This window comes from Tupaia chinensis, unplaced genomic scaffold (assembly GCF_000334495.1).
Source record: "Tupaia chinensis unplaced genomic scaffold, TupChi_1.0 Scaffold000671_2, whole genome shotgun sequence".
Taxonomy (NCBI): Eukaryota; Metazoa; Chordata; class Mammalia; order Scandentia; family Tupaiidae; genus Tupaia; species Tupaia belangeri.
In genome coordinates, this window is record NW_006160194.1 from 624,271 (window position 1) to 637,329 (window position 13,059).

The 13,059-nt window shown below is 55.0% G+C and overlaps 1 protein-coding gene across 2 annotated transcripts in view; it reads right to left on the bottom strand.

Annotated features, from left to right (window-relative positions):
- CDC42BPB (CDC42 binding protein kinase beta) overlaps positions 1–13,059 on the bottom strand; it is a gene marked incomplete at its 5' end in the record, with an annotated part of 125,229 nt that overhangs the window by 19,292 nt on the left and 92,878 nt on the right. For both annotated transcript variants that reach the window (XM_014592214.1, XM_006160036.2), the window contains 8 exon segments: positions 173–254; positions 1,338–1,477; positions 1,974–2,110; positions 3,261–3,366; positions 5,047–5,124; positions 5,342–5,431; positions 9,368–9,447; positions 12,027–12,121. In XM_014592214.1, coding sequence (XP_014447700.1) covers positions 173–254; positions 1,338–1,477; positions 1,974–2,110; positions 3,261–3,366; positions 5,047–5,124; positions 5,342–5,431; positions 9,368–9,447; positions 12,027–12,121 — 808 coding nt within the window.

The window sequence follows — 13,059 nt, forward strand, 5'->3', positions numbered from 1 at the left end:
TGATGATTAGTTGATGGATATTTAGAATGGGGACCAAAGTTTACATATTCTTTTAGGGTTTTTTTTTTTTTTTTTTTTTTTTTTTTTTTTTTTTTTTTTTTTTTTTTTTTTTTTGTTTTGCTTAAAGAGCTGGTCTCTAAAGAGCAGAAGAAACGATCAGAGGGTTCCATACCCTGAAGATACAGGGAATGTCTCGGCGTGTAGCGTGGATGACATCGGGGGCCAGGACGGAGCTCACGGAGAACTCTTCGTCTCTGTGGGGAGAGAACACTCAGAACTCGGGCCCACCCGACACGTCCAGACTGCCGACTGTGGCCCAGGAGTGAGGACGCCGCCAGCTCCCCTCCACCTGGATGGGAGAGTGCGACAGCAAACCAAAACGCTGGCGAGGCCTGGCAGGCGCCTGAGCGGGGCAGAGCTTCTGGGGAGCAGCCCTCGCTGTCCTGGTGCATGTCAGACAGCCCTCACGGCAGACCCGCCAGAGCAACCTGGCCTGCACCGGGCACTATCAGGCAGCCAGGTGACCATCGCTAAAGCAAGGGACAAAACCTGCTGAGGAAGGGTGCAGGTCCCACTGCCATCCACGCCGAACAAGCCGTGTCCACCTGGACTGGTGCCTGTGACACGGGCCTGCGTGGGTCTCGAGTCCGTCTGCCAGTCAGGAGCAGCCTGGCTCAGCGGGACGAGCAGGGGCCTGGCAGGGTCGGGGACCCTGGCACGCCCTTGCTCTGGCAGCTGTCTGGCCCTCGGAACCCGTGTGGGAGCCAAGCCCGGCCCAGGCATGAGGGTACGGGCACAGCAGGTGTGCCCTGAGCCTGGCCTGTGTGGGGCGTGCCCTACCTGGAGTGCAGTCCCCTCGCAGCCGTCTGCACCGGCCGTGAGCACTGCCCTGAGTGCGAACGGGAGACGGAAGCTCAGGGGAGCACGTGGGGGCCGCCTCTGCGAGCAGGTCAGGCTAGGGCGGACCACCTGATACAGGCACGTGCGAAGGCTGTGGCCGTGCACGGCCTAGCCCGGCCCGGGTGTCTGGAGAGCGCAGGCTGCCGCAGTGGCCTCGCTTCTCCCCAGGACCCTTCTGTGGGCTCTTGGGCATGTGGCTTCTTACATCAGATGCATCCCTGTGAACTGTTCAGTGCAAACGTGTCCGAGTAGGGAAACTCGTGGTGTGCACTTTAAGTCACACCTAAGCGTTTCCCCACTTCTGGAGCGATACAGTCACTAAGGAAGCGAAGGTATAAATGAGGTTAAAGATTACCAAGCAACAAACCCTCATCTCGGCGAAAGAGACCCAAGTTCAATACAATGCACGGAAGCGGGGTGCTGCTCCAGACACAGACCTGAGGTCCAGAACCTGGCTGGCAACGACGCCTGGCTGGGTGGATCTCCCTTCGGGCAGGTCGTACAGGAAGAGCTTACAGTCGCAGACCACCGCGTAGGCCCGCTGCCAGCCTTTCTTCACCCCAGTGGGCTTGGGGACCTACAGAGAAGCAGTGACCATGTCCGCTCGGCCGGCCAGGCTGGCCAGCATCAACTGCAATCATGGGCCCAGAGACCTGTGCAGTCCCCCTTCAGGGTCGGCTGCCTCGTGCCCCTGCTCAGGCAGATTTGGGGCGCTGCTGGGTCGCGTGGGCACCTAGGGACACCTGTGCACGTGGTTCTTAAACCACTGAGCTTTGGGACCTGACAGAAGGCCTGTCAGCCGCCACAGCCCAGGGTTCAGGGAACCAAGGAGCCCCACGCGGATTCACATGCGTTTGTGCACAGGGTCCTCAGGGCCCCGGAGCCGCTTAGAGCAGTGGCAGCACTAGCCCGGGCTCCTGGTTTCTGGGGGAGGCCTCCTGGAACCTGCACCAGGGCCACTCCTCACAGCACGGGGCTGCTCTCAGGACGGGCTGGGCGGTCACCAGCCATGACAGCACACGGACACCCAGAGCTGACCAATGGCAGCGGAAGCTGAGCCCGCGGTCACCTACCTTGACGTAACCTTTGTAGGCCGTCCCTATGCCCCTCTGCACGTCCACTCCGAGGGGCCGCTTGGACTGCTCGGGAGGGATGGGGCACACCTGGGGAGCGCTGTCCTTGCAGGACGCATGGCAGACGAACGAGCACACTGGAAAGGACAGAGAGCACCTGAGCGCCGCGGGAGGGAGGGAGGGAGCGCAGGTCTGGGAGGCGTGCCCCGGAACACGTCAGCGCTCAGTAAGGAAGCGGCCCAGACACAGGTGCACACTAAGCCTGGGTGACATGGGCCGCCTTACTGCCAAGCTCAGGGGCAGCGGGGCTGCCAGATGCGCGCTTTGTTCTCCTGGACATGCCCACACCCGGGGCACTGTCTCCTCACAGTACCCTGTGTGCCAAGGGCAGGTAGCAGGCCTGTGACACATGGAGGCCAGCCCAAGGCAGCAACAGGAAATTACTCCTCTCCTACAGGAAATGCAGGCAACGCCATGGTTGCTCGGGCAGACTCTGGTGGGGGTCTGTGCTCGGGGCAGGGAGGTCGGGGTCCCGCCTTCACGTATCACCCCCGGGGTGACGGGACTGGCTGTTCATCTAGGAGATGAGGGAGCGACAACCACAGCAAGCAGGCTGAGTGAGGAGACAAGGCTGTGCAGCCACCTCCCAGCACGGGGCGAGAGGACAGAGGGGTTTAAAAACTATGGATGGGACCAGCAGGTGGTGTAATGGTTACGTTGCTGGACTCCCATGTAGTCAACCATGGTTCAAGTCCCGGATCTGACGGCTTAAGTCTCATGCCAGGTACATGTGTATGTGCCCAAAATCCTGAGAGGATAATGGAGGAGAAAGAATTGTGGGGTGGCCGTTCCCCTTGAGGGGTGATTTCTCGCTTTCTATTTCTCTGTCTCTGTCTCTCTGGCAAGTGCATGTGCCCTACAGCAAAAATCTGTCTAAAAAATAAATAATAAAAATATATCAAAACTGCAGCTGGTGAGTAGAAGACCCAGAATAACGGCACTGCCTCTTGATGACAGGGTGGCAGAAGACCAGAGTCCCTTTCCTCTATGTTCAGTGATTTTCTGGACGCACCACCACGTGGCTCACCCAGTCACCCGGCTCCGCAGTGCTGTGCTCTCCCGGGGTGGCAGGGACTCATGGCTCCGGAAAACCCTCCCCAGGACACGAAGAGCCCGCTCCAGTAACCCCCAACTCTGGTTCAGAGACCGCCTGCCTGTCTGTGAGCTGCTGCACCCAGGCAGCCGTGCCCGGGCCACATGCCACGCCCGCGGCACGGGGACACTCACCCTCGCAGGCGTAGCCCTGGCGGATGAGCCCGACCATCAGGGAGGTGCAGTGGCTGCACTGAGTGGGGCTGGAGAATGACTTGATGCTGAACTGGTGAGCCTTTGGCTGGGGAAGACAGCAGGAACCGTGTCAGGGGGAAGCACAGCTCAGGACAGGACCCAGGGTGCTGGCGGCCGAGTTCAGGACGATGTGGGCACTGGCCTGGAAGGCTCCCCGGGCGAGGTGTGGTACCACTTGAGGAGTTTGGACCGCAGGCACGCCAGAGTGCTCCCGCAGCCTCACTGCCAGAGGTGCTGTGGGGCCGCAGGGCCACGCTGACGCGCTTTCTGGACCCCCCAATGTCTTCTGGAGGACCAACCAGCACCAACTGGCTCGGGGGCCAGTGTGGGCCGGATTTTTGGCCGGCGTCACCCAGAGCAGTTGCATGTATGACAGGAAACATGCAGGAAGGGCTGCTACAGCCCCTGGAAGACACAGGACGATGCCTTCGAGCACAGGGCAGAGCACCGTCACGTGGAAAGCAGCGTGGGCTACGACGTGCTGTGTGCGACAGCCAGGAAAGGCTATCTTAAGAAAGTGTGGCTACAGGGCACGTGTGCTTGCTGGTGGGGGAGTGGGGGAGTAAGAAAGCACCCCCCGGGGAATCTCCTCTATTCTCTCAGGACTTTGGGTACAACGCATGTGCTTGGTGTGTTTTTCGATCTGCTTGGTCCAGGACTTGAACCACACTGTTAGCCATGTGGGATCCAGCACCTTAACCACCCTGCCACCAGCTGCCTAAAAACTGCTATCTTCCTGGGGCCAGCAGGTGGTATGGTGGTTAAGGCGCTGGATCCCACATGGTCAACCACCATTCAAGGCCCAACCTGATGGCTTGAAAAATCACACGGGGTGGGTGTGCGTGCGTCTCCAAAATCCTGAGAGGAGAATGGAGAAGGAATTGCAGCATGGTCACCCCCTAGGGGTAATCTCTCACTTTCCCTCTCTCTGGTGAGTGCAAAAGCCTTATAGCAAAAACCTTATTTAAAAAATAAATAAATAAAAGAGCTCTCTTCCCAGAAGACAAATGTGGAGAAGCCACCTGTGAGAAGTACACCTGGGAGGGTGACACATCTGACAGGACTGGTCTGGGTGTCCCATGTCCCACCCAAAGGACACTCACGTCCCCTCCAGCGGACGAGCGCCCCAGCCTGGAAGTGCAGGTGGAGACCACATGTGCACGGAGAACTAAAACAGCCAAAGTCCGTCCTGGACACAGAGCAAAGGGTTACTCAGCCCGAGTCTCAGGGCCTTGTCACAGCCAGAAACTCCGTCACCTGTGCTAGCCCCAGGACTAGGGCCCTCTGAAGACCAAAGCAGGCCAGGCAGGCCTCCAGCAGGCAGCTCATGACAGGAAGGCCCGGGGCCGCGTCTCAGAGCACTCGCGGTCCCATTCGTCTTGAGGGGAACTCTTACCCACACACCCCATGGATCTCTCCTGCTCTTTAAGTGCAAACAGATGAATAACAATAAACTTGGAGAAGGGGCTCAACGAATACCTGACACAGAGTGGCTATTTCTGGAGAGGTGAACGGGTTTGGAAGTGAGGAGACTAAAATTTCTGAGTGACATTGGCGGCATCAGAGGACCGGGTTCTGACGCCTACCTGGGCCATGAACTACTCTGAACAGACCCAGAACAGAACACAGGGTCTTTATTTTGTGTGGCTAGGAATGATCAGTCCATTTTATTATGCAGAAGTTATTTTCTAAAATTAACAAAGTGAGGTAAAAAGCGAGGTCCTACCTTCGGTCCAGCCAGAGCCAGGGTCTGCGTGGTGGGCAACGGCACTGGGGGCGGCCTCTGTGGGGGTCGGGCCATGTCCTGAGAGGCAAGCGGGGGTGTGTAAGCCCAGTGCTACCAGCACTGGGCTCAGAGCTACCTGCCCCGAGCCTGGCTCTGAGCCTGGCTCAGGCACCAGCTCAGGGCAAGGCAGGGACGGGCCAGCTCGCCTCCGGGCAGCTCCTGCTCAGCGAGGGCGGCACAGCCCAAGGAAGCGGGGCAGCCTGAGCCCTGAGACTGGCCGGCCGCGGTGACTTACCTCCTGTTGGTCTGTGCCTGTGGCTGCAGAGGTGGACGGGGACACTTCCGGCTTGGCGGCACGTGTGTCTTGCTCACTCGCTGAGCTCGTCTGTGAACACAGATGGGCAGTGTGGGCACGCACTCTGCAGAGCTCGGGCTCTCACTGCTGGACCCTCGTCACCCTCCATGACTTACAGCAGACCCCAGCTTCCCCTGGAGCTCTCCTGCCCTCCCAGGACCACACCTGGGTGACCGTGTGGGCAGTGGAGTCTGACAAGCCACAACCCTAATCTGAAGCCCTCACCACCCACTCTCTCCCTCGGCTGTTGAAAGGGCAGGGCCTGGAGAATGCCAGCCCTCCGATCTTATTCGTAAGTAATGTTGTCTAAATTGGGTGGTCTTAAGATCTACTAGCTTCTTCACCTCAGCTTAGGGGTCAACAAGAAATTTTAACATCAGTAGAGGCCTCTGAGCTGTGCTTCCGAGAGAAGAAAGAACTTCCATGCAAGTTTCATAGTACCGGGAAGCAGTTTTGCCTTGTTCTAACAACTTAAGAGAGTTCCAACTTCACTTTACAATAAACTCTTGAAGTTAAAGGTACATTCCAAAACTACTTAAGAGCAGCCCCTATGGGACCAGCAGATGGCATAATGGCTACATTACTGGATTCCCATGTAGTCAACTACAGTTCGAATCCCGGACCCAGTGGCTTAAACTCACGCCGGGCGCATGTGCACGCATGTCCAAGATACACGGGTGATTTCTCATTTTCTGTCTCCCTATAGCAGAAACCTCCCTCTCCCCCCCAAAAAAATACCCAGCCCTAACGCCACTGTTTCATCCCCAAAGTGGCCGTGATTTGCTGGCCCAGCTGCCATCTCTGTACGTGCGGTGGCAAGTGTGGCAAGAGGCGGGCGAGCTACTGCACAGTCACTGCTAGCTAGGGACCAACGGCATGCTGCAGCTGTATTCTGTGATAAACACTTTCCAACAGTTGCAATTAATTACGCTAAGCAGGAGCCCAGTCCAGCAGGAAGGCAGTGCATACAGTGCACACACCACGCATGCGCCATGCTGGGACTGGGCACAGCCCTGCAAGGGGAAGGCCGGACTGACCAGCTGCTTGTCCAAGCGAGGAACTAAGCACATTCCCCAAAAATCAGGTGTGTTAGATGAGTTAGTGCTCTACCTCAGATCAACTAGGAGTAAGACGTATCATGTCGCTTAATTTCAGCCATGTAAAAGCCCCACTAGTTTCATTTAGTTGGTTAACTAATCAAAAGGATGCAAAATACGGAAGACAAGTGTCCAGCACGCTGCTGGTCAGCGGGAGCGGAAGCTTGGGAGCTGGCACTGCAGCACTTAGGCCTTCCCAAAAGGCTAGTGAAGATGCAGGCGAGGAGGAGGCAGAGTCCTGGGTGTCACTGCCCACCTGGGGGCGCTGGTGCGGAGACATGCTGAGGACACAGGCAGAGGCTTCTCACCTTGCTGTCTGGAAATGTCTAGCCCTGTCGACTCTCAGGGGTGCTCTCTTTTAAAGAGCAAACGCCCCTCCCACCAACATCAGCAAGGGGAGGAGGAAGGGCCCTGCCCTCCCTGCAGCTCAGCACCCAGAGCTGACCACCTGCTCCTGCTCCGGAGGGCTGCACTGGCTGAAAACCTGCCCACCATCCAGCTCCGGCCTTTGTCTCTAATCTGCAGAAGTCACTGTTCTCCTGAAGTCTGCACACTGGACCATCCCGGCCCTGGCTCTGAGAACTTCACCCATGGTGATAGGAGAGGCCCATGACCTGTGCAGCAGCAGATCTGCCGAAGCAGCAGCGAGCATGTCCCAGTCCAATCCCAGCTCCGTGGCTGGCAACGCACGCCAGGAATTCTAGCTACTGGGGAGCCTGAGGCAGGAGGACCTGAGAGGCAGGACCCTGTCACAATACCTCTCTCTTCTCCCTTCTTTATTACACACACACACACACACATACACACACATATACACATACATACACACATACACACACACACACACACACACACGGTCTTTGAAAGACTCACAGAAATGCATTACAAAAAAAGTATGCATGGATTTCAAAATGTGCACACAAATCTCATACAAACGTTTTAATTTGTGTGTGTGTGTGTGTGTATCTGTGTGTGTGAAAAAACAAACAATTCAACAGGCCTGGGTGAACGGGCACGTGCCTAGATGGCCATGCACAGAGAGCTGCCTGGATTCTGCGAGCTCACAGAGCCAGGACGGCTGCTATGAGTCACCCTGCGGAGGCTGCTGGAGATAGACCACCATGCAGTCGGTCAGCTGTTGACTGTACCCTGCTCCCCAGTGGGTGACTCTGGCAGATGGCACCTCAAGCTAAGGGTCAAACTCAGTCTCATTAACCCAGGGCACGCTGGGCTGTGCACAGGGAGAGCACACAGCCCTGCAGTGCAGACCCACGCATGAATGCCCCACACCAAGCCCCTTGAGGAGCCGGCGGTGTGTGGAAGGCTCACCCACACGACTGGTCTGGACACTACAAACACAGCAGTGCCCTAACGGGAAAAACGAGTGCACGTCCACATTACAGGGGACGGGGACCCGAGTTAATGCGACTTGTGATCTCAGATCAGCCCTAACTGGGGAGGAAAAGCCAGCTAAAGAGGGCAGAGCAGGGCCGGCAAGTGGCGTGGAGGTGAAGGCGCTGGACTCCCACATGGCCGACCTTGCTTCAAGTTCCAGACCTGGCAGCTGCTTTCTCACTCTCTCTCTCTCGCTCGCTCTGTCCTTCTCTGGTCAAATAATATAAATAAAGTTAAATGAAGTAATTCTTAAAAAAAAAAAAAAAAAGAGGACACGGTATGGGCATGCACCCACGGGAGCGTGCTGTCAGGCTGCAATGCCTGCGTGTGGTAACGGCAGGCAGTCAACTGCAGGAACGAACCGAGCAAATGAGCGCTGGAGTATCTGGGTCACAGGCACCTCGGCGGAGACCGGAGAGGCTGCGCGTACCGGAGACAGAGCCAACGTCAGGAACTGCAGGTGAGGGTCTGAGAGTCGCAGCCTGGGCCTGCCAGTGCATGGTGGTTGCGGTGGCTGGATCCCACATGGTCAACAGCCCAGTTTGAGTTCTGGACCCATTCACTTGAAAAGCATGCTAGGACACGTGTGTATGTGCCCTAGACCCCGAGGGGACCATGGAGAAGGGCCACATCCATGTGCGGTGTCCTTCAGGGGTGTTTTCTCACTCTGGCAAGCGCGTGCCCTCTAGCAAATTTTAAACAAAGGAGGGTGGGGTGGCAGGTGGAGTGGTGATCAATGGCGCTAGGCTCCCACGTGGCCGCCAGGGTTGGAGGCCTTTCTCACCATACCCCCAACCCCGCTCTGTCCCTCTCTGGTCAAATTTAAATAAATTTAAATAAAATAATTCTTAAAAAAATTGGAAAACCACTAACAAGCATCTTCCCAAGACCCATTAATGAGATTTGCTTTCTTATTCCGAGGCTTGTATAGCCTCCTCCACAAACAGAACTCCCACAGACGGGGAGCAGGCGGGGTTCGCACACGTTCCTGCTGGGAGCCTGGGGCTTGGGGGGCCTGTGGCCAATCCCATGCCAGGGCCTCAGCCTGCCGAGACTTCACGCCAAATTATTCTTACGAACCACCACTCCTGCCGATCACTGAGGCCACACTGCAGCCCCACGGAAGTCATGGAAAAGGTCACAGGACTGCATGGCTGAAGTGAAACACTGTTTAAAACGTTACCTCAAGTGACCACCAAATAGTCACCACATAGTCACCCGCCAACGACAACTTCTTTCCTGAAGACACGGAGCACATTCTTACTTTCCACCGACGTGCTGAGAAAGCTTCCCCAGGAGTGCCCGCACCCAGGGGCCTTGCCCTCACGCAGTCACCATCCCAGCCAACCACACGGACACAGCACACCCTGCGGTCCGTGGAAGTGCAAACGTGGTGTGCGGGGCCCAGGGGGTCGAGTCCTCTTACGCGATTTCTAACTTATCATAAAAACTGTCACTTCCAAAAAAGACTTACTCTAAACGTCAGATCGTGTGCAAGAGGTGCGGTGTTGAAATACTCAAAAACAGAATCCTGGAAGTCTGGAAGTCGGAGCCCTGTGAGGAAGAAACAAAGGTAGGGGCAAATAAAGACTAAACCTCGTCTTTAGATAGGAATCCACGAAGCCACTTAGATGACAGTTCTCAAGCTAACTGACCAACCTGATGGGATCCCAGGAAAAACACCACAAGGCTTTTCCCCAGAGCCAAACGAGGGACTCCAGAAGCTCACTTGGAAAGGGTAACTCGGAGAACCCTGAGAAGGGGTAGGGCGGCAGGGAGTAGGTCTCCTAGGTGCTGAGACAGACTTGCGGCAGCTGCCTCATCGGGTGCAAGGGGCTCTTGCCTAGGAACAATGGAATGAGGCAGGAGATCCAAGAACAGACCACAGGGCCACAGAGACCTTGTCTATGATGAGAGTCATGCACAAAGTCGGCAGGGAAAGAACTTTCTTTAATTTGACCAGAGAGGGACAGAGAGGGAGAGGGAAAGGGAAAGTGAGAAAGCAAGCTGCCAGGTCTGGGACTCAAACCACGGTCAGCCATGTGGGAGTCCGGTGCCTAAACCACCAGGCCACCTACCAGCTCCTGGAGAGAACTGTTTAATATTGGTATTGGATCTACCCCTCACACTGTGCATCAGAGGCCAACACACGGGGTCAGTAATCTAGCTTAGAAAATGATGCCACTCGAGTATTAGAAGAGCACACGGGTGAGCCTGTAAGTGGGGCCAGAAATAGACCGACTATGAGAGGGAAGACTGACACATCTCACACACAGAAAAAATATACTTTTGCTTGGCAAAAAACGCGTCGTAAGCAGAGTCAAGACTGGATGGCACGTGAGAGTAAAAGGCCACACTGCACAGCAGAGCCACAGCTGCCCGCGCACCTGCCAGATCGGGGCTGGGTGAAGGCCCCGTAGGGATGCCGTCTCTGTCTTTGTCTCTTAGGAAAGAAATAACTTTAAAATAATAATAATAATAAATCCCTACAAAGAAATAAAAAAGAAACCCTGGTGTTCAGGCCCCACAGACACTCGGATTTCTTTTACAGGTCTGACGGTAGCCAAGGTGTCAGGATGTGAAGGGCAAAAGTGTCGAAAGACAAAGCAGGGAAACCACTTGTAACTTAACCACATACGTAAGGCTCCAATTCCCAAAACAAGAAAAGATACGGATATATATGGGGTCGTCAGAAAAGCCATGACATGTTTTTGCATAGAAAAAAAAGTTATGACTTTCTGACAATCCAATAATTCAGAATATGAAACACAGATGGTATTTAAAAATAGGAAAATATGCTCAATCTTATAAGGAAAATCAAACCTATATTGAAATGTGGTTTCTTACCTATTTAGAATGATCAGAATCCAAAAGTTTAGAGCCATACTTAGGGGACTCCTTGGCACCGAGTATGAGGGCATGGACACCTGTCCTGTGTCTTGGCAACCCTTTTGCTTTTAGAAATCTATGCCCAAAATACACAAGCAAAAAATACACGATGTTGGGGGCTGGCAGGTGGAGCAGTGAAGCGGCTGGACTCCCTCGTGGTTGGCCATAATCTGAGTCTCAGACCTGGTGGCTTGAAAATCAGGCCAGGTGCATGTGTGTGTCCAAAGTCCCGAGAGGAGAATGAAGAAGGGACTACGGCATGGTCAACCCCTCTGGTGGGCGACTTCTTGCTTTCTGTCTCTCCGTCTCTCCAGTGAGTGTACAGGCCCTATAGCAAAAATCTCTAAAAATACAATAAATATAATGAACAAATAGAAGTCAAATAAAATGTTTACGGGCCTGCACGTGGGTGGTGTTGAAGGTACCTGGATCCCACATGGCTACTACGTGGTCTGTCCTGGACCCAGGAACAGGGGGGGTGCACACGCACCCAAAGTCCTGAAGAGTGACAGACGGAGAAGAGACTGCAGCATGACTGTCCCCTGTGGGGTATTTTTTCATGTACTCTCTCTCTCTCTCAGTCACTCTGTCTCTCTCCAGCAAGCACACACCCGTCCTGGCAAATTAAAAAGATTAAACAGGGCCAGCAGGTGGCATAGCACTTAAGGTGCTGGACTCCCACGTGGCCGACTATGGTTCCAGTCCTGGATCCAGCAGCTTGAAGCATGCTTGGCACATTTGCATAAGTGCTCAAATCCCAAGGGAAGAATGGAGAAGGGATTACGGTGTGGCCATTCCCCCAGGGGATGACTTCATACTGTCTCTCTGGCAAGTGTACACGCCATGTGGCAAAAATCTCTTTAAAATGAGCTAAAATGTTCAATGCAAATAGCTACCGACCCGGCACGTCCCATGACAGCACACACAGGCAGCGGGCAGCAGGGGCTGGTGCAGCCAGGACAGTGCACGGAGCAGCCCAGAGGGCTCGGTGCAGCCCCCATGGGCAGCCTCCCGCAGTGCCAGGAAGGCAAAAGGCATGCTCCTCTGCGTGCCAGGGGCTAGTAGACAGGCACTCAGTGTGTGTCTGCTTCGTTTTTGAGATGAGTTAAAGGAAGGGCAAGTCAGGACACTCTCTGAATCTATCATTTTGAAAGATTGACTTTGGAATTATGAAAGTGCCCTAAATGACTAAAAAAACGGTTAAATCTAAAAGAAAACAAAATAAAACCATTTATTAAACTTACCAGTATCTGTTCTAAATTTTTCTTCCATCTTTTTCTTCAAAATTTCCATTTCTTCTAATAATTCTCTGTTTTTGGCCTCGGAATCCTTTAGTTTACTAAAATGAAAAATAAATGCTTTAAGTGCCCTGAGAAGAGGTCACCTGCATGCTGGTTCAGAGTGTGAGGGTGGGAGAGGGTGGAGGTTTTTCCCCAGCCCCTGGGGATGTGCCAGACACTCCGAGGTGCTCAGCACACTCAGCCTTTCTGCGGGACCCCTTATAGAGGGCCTCACAGTTCACACCATGAGAGCTGGGACGGGGGTTCGGAGGGCCATGGCGTAGGGAGGTGTTGTCTCCTGAAGCCCTAACAGGACGTGCTAACGTTTCTGATCTTCTTCCCAGAGGAGCTCTCCGTCCTCCGGGGACAGCCCCAGTCACGTGGCTGTCCGATCCCTGACCGTCTCTCCTGTAACCGGCATGACAGTGGCTGCTGCCACCCAACTTCCGAGGCCCCTGGACCCACAGGGGACATGAAGAGGCTGCCCCAGGGTCTGTCTGGCTAGAAGACAGCAGTGACCGTGGGCCTCGCCACCTGTCAGCAAGGTGGCACTGGCGGGGTACTTCGCCTCCACGTACCTGCACATCGTCTCAGTCCCTGTAAAGCGGGGTAGTTAGAGCAATTCCCTACAGGAGTGTGGTCAGGTCACAGGAACAAAAGGACAGCTTTTACAGCAGTTCCTGGGACAGAGTGGTGAATTTAAATGGGAGCCACGACTGTTACTTTTTTTAGTTCCGGGCATGTGTTTGAGTCTCGGTAACCTGGTAGTGACACCATTGGGCCCGGGTCCTTGCTCCCTCGTGGAGCAGTGTCTGGGCAGGACCACGCCCACCCCAACTTCCAAGTCAAGGGCTGCGGGCACAGGCAGGAGGGCTGCTTCTGCGGGGCTGCAGCTCGCGCTGTCTCCTGAGCACACAAGACAGCACCTGCAGCATCTGCCTCTCAGCAAGTCCTGGCTTACTGCTGTGTAGACAGCGCTCACGGCTGGAGCGAGGCC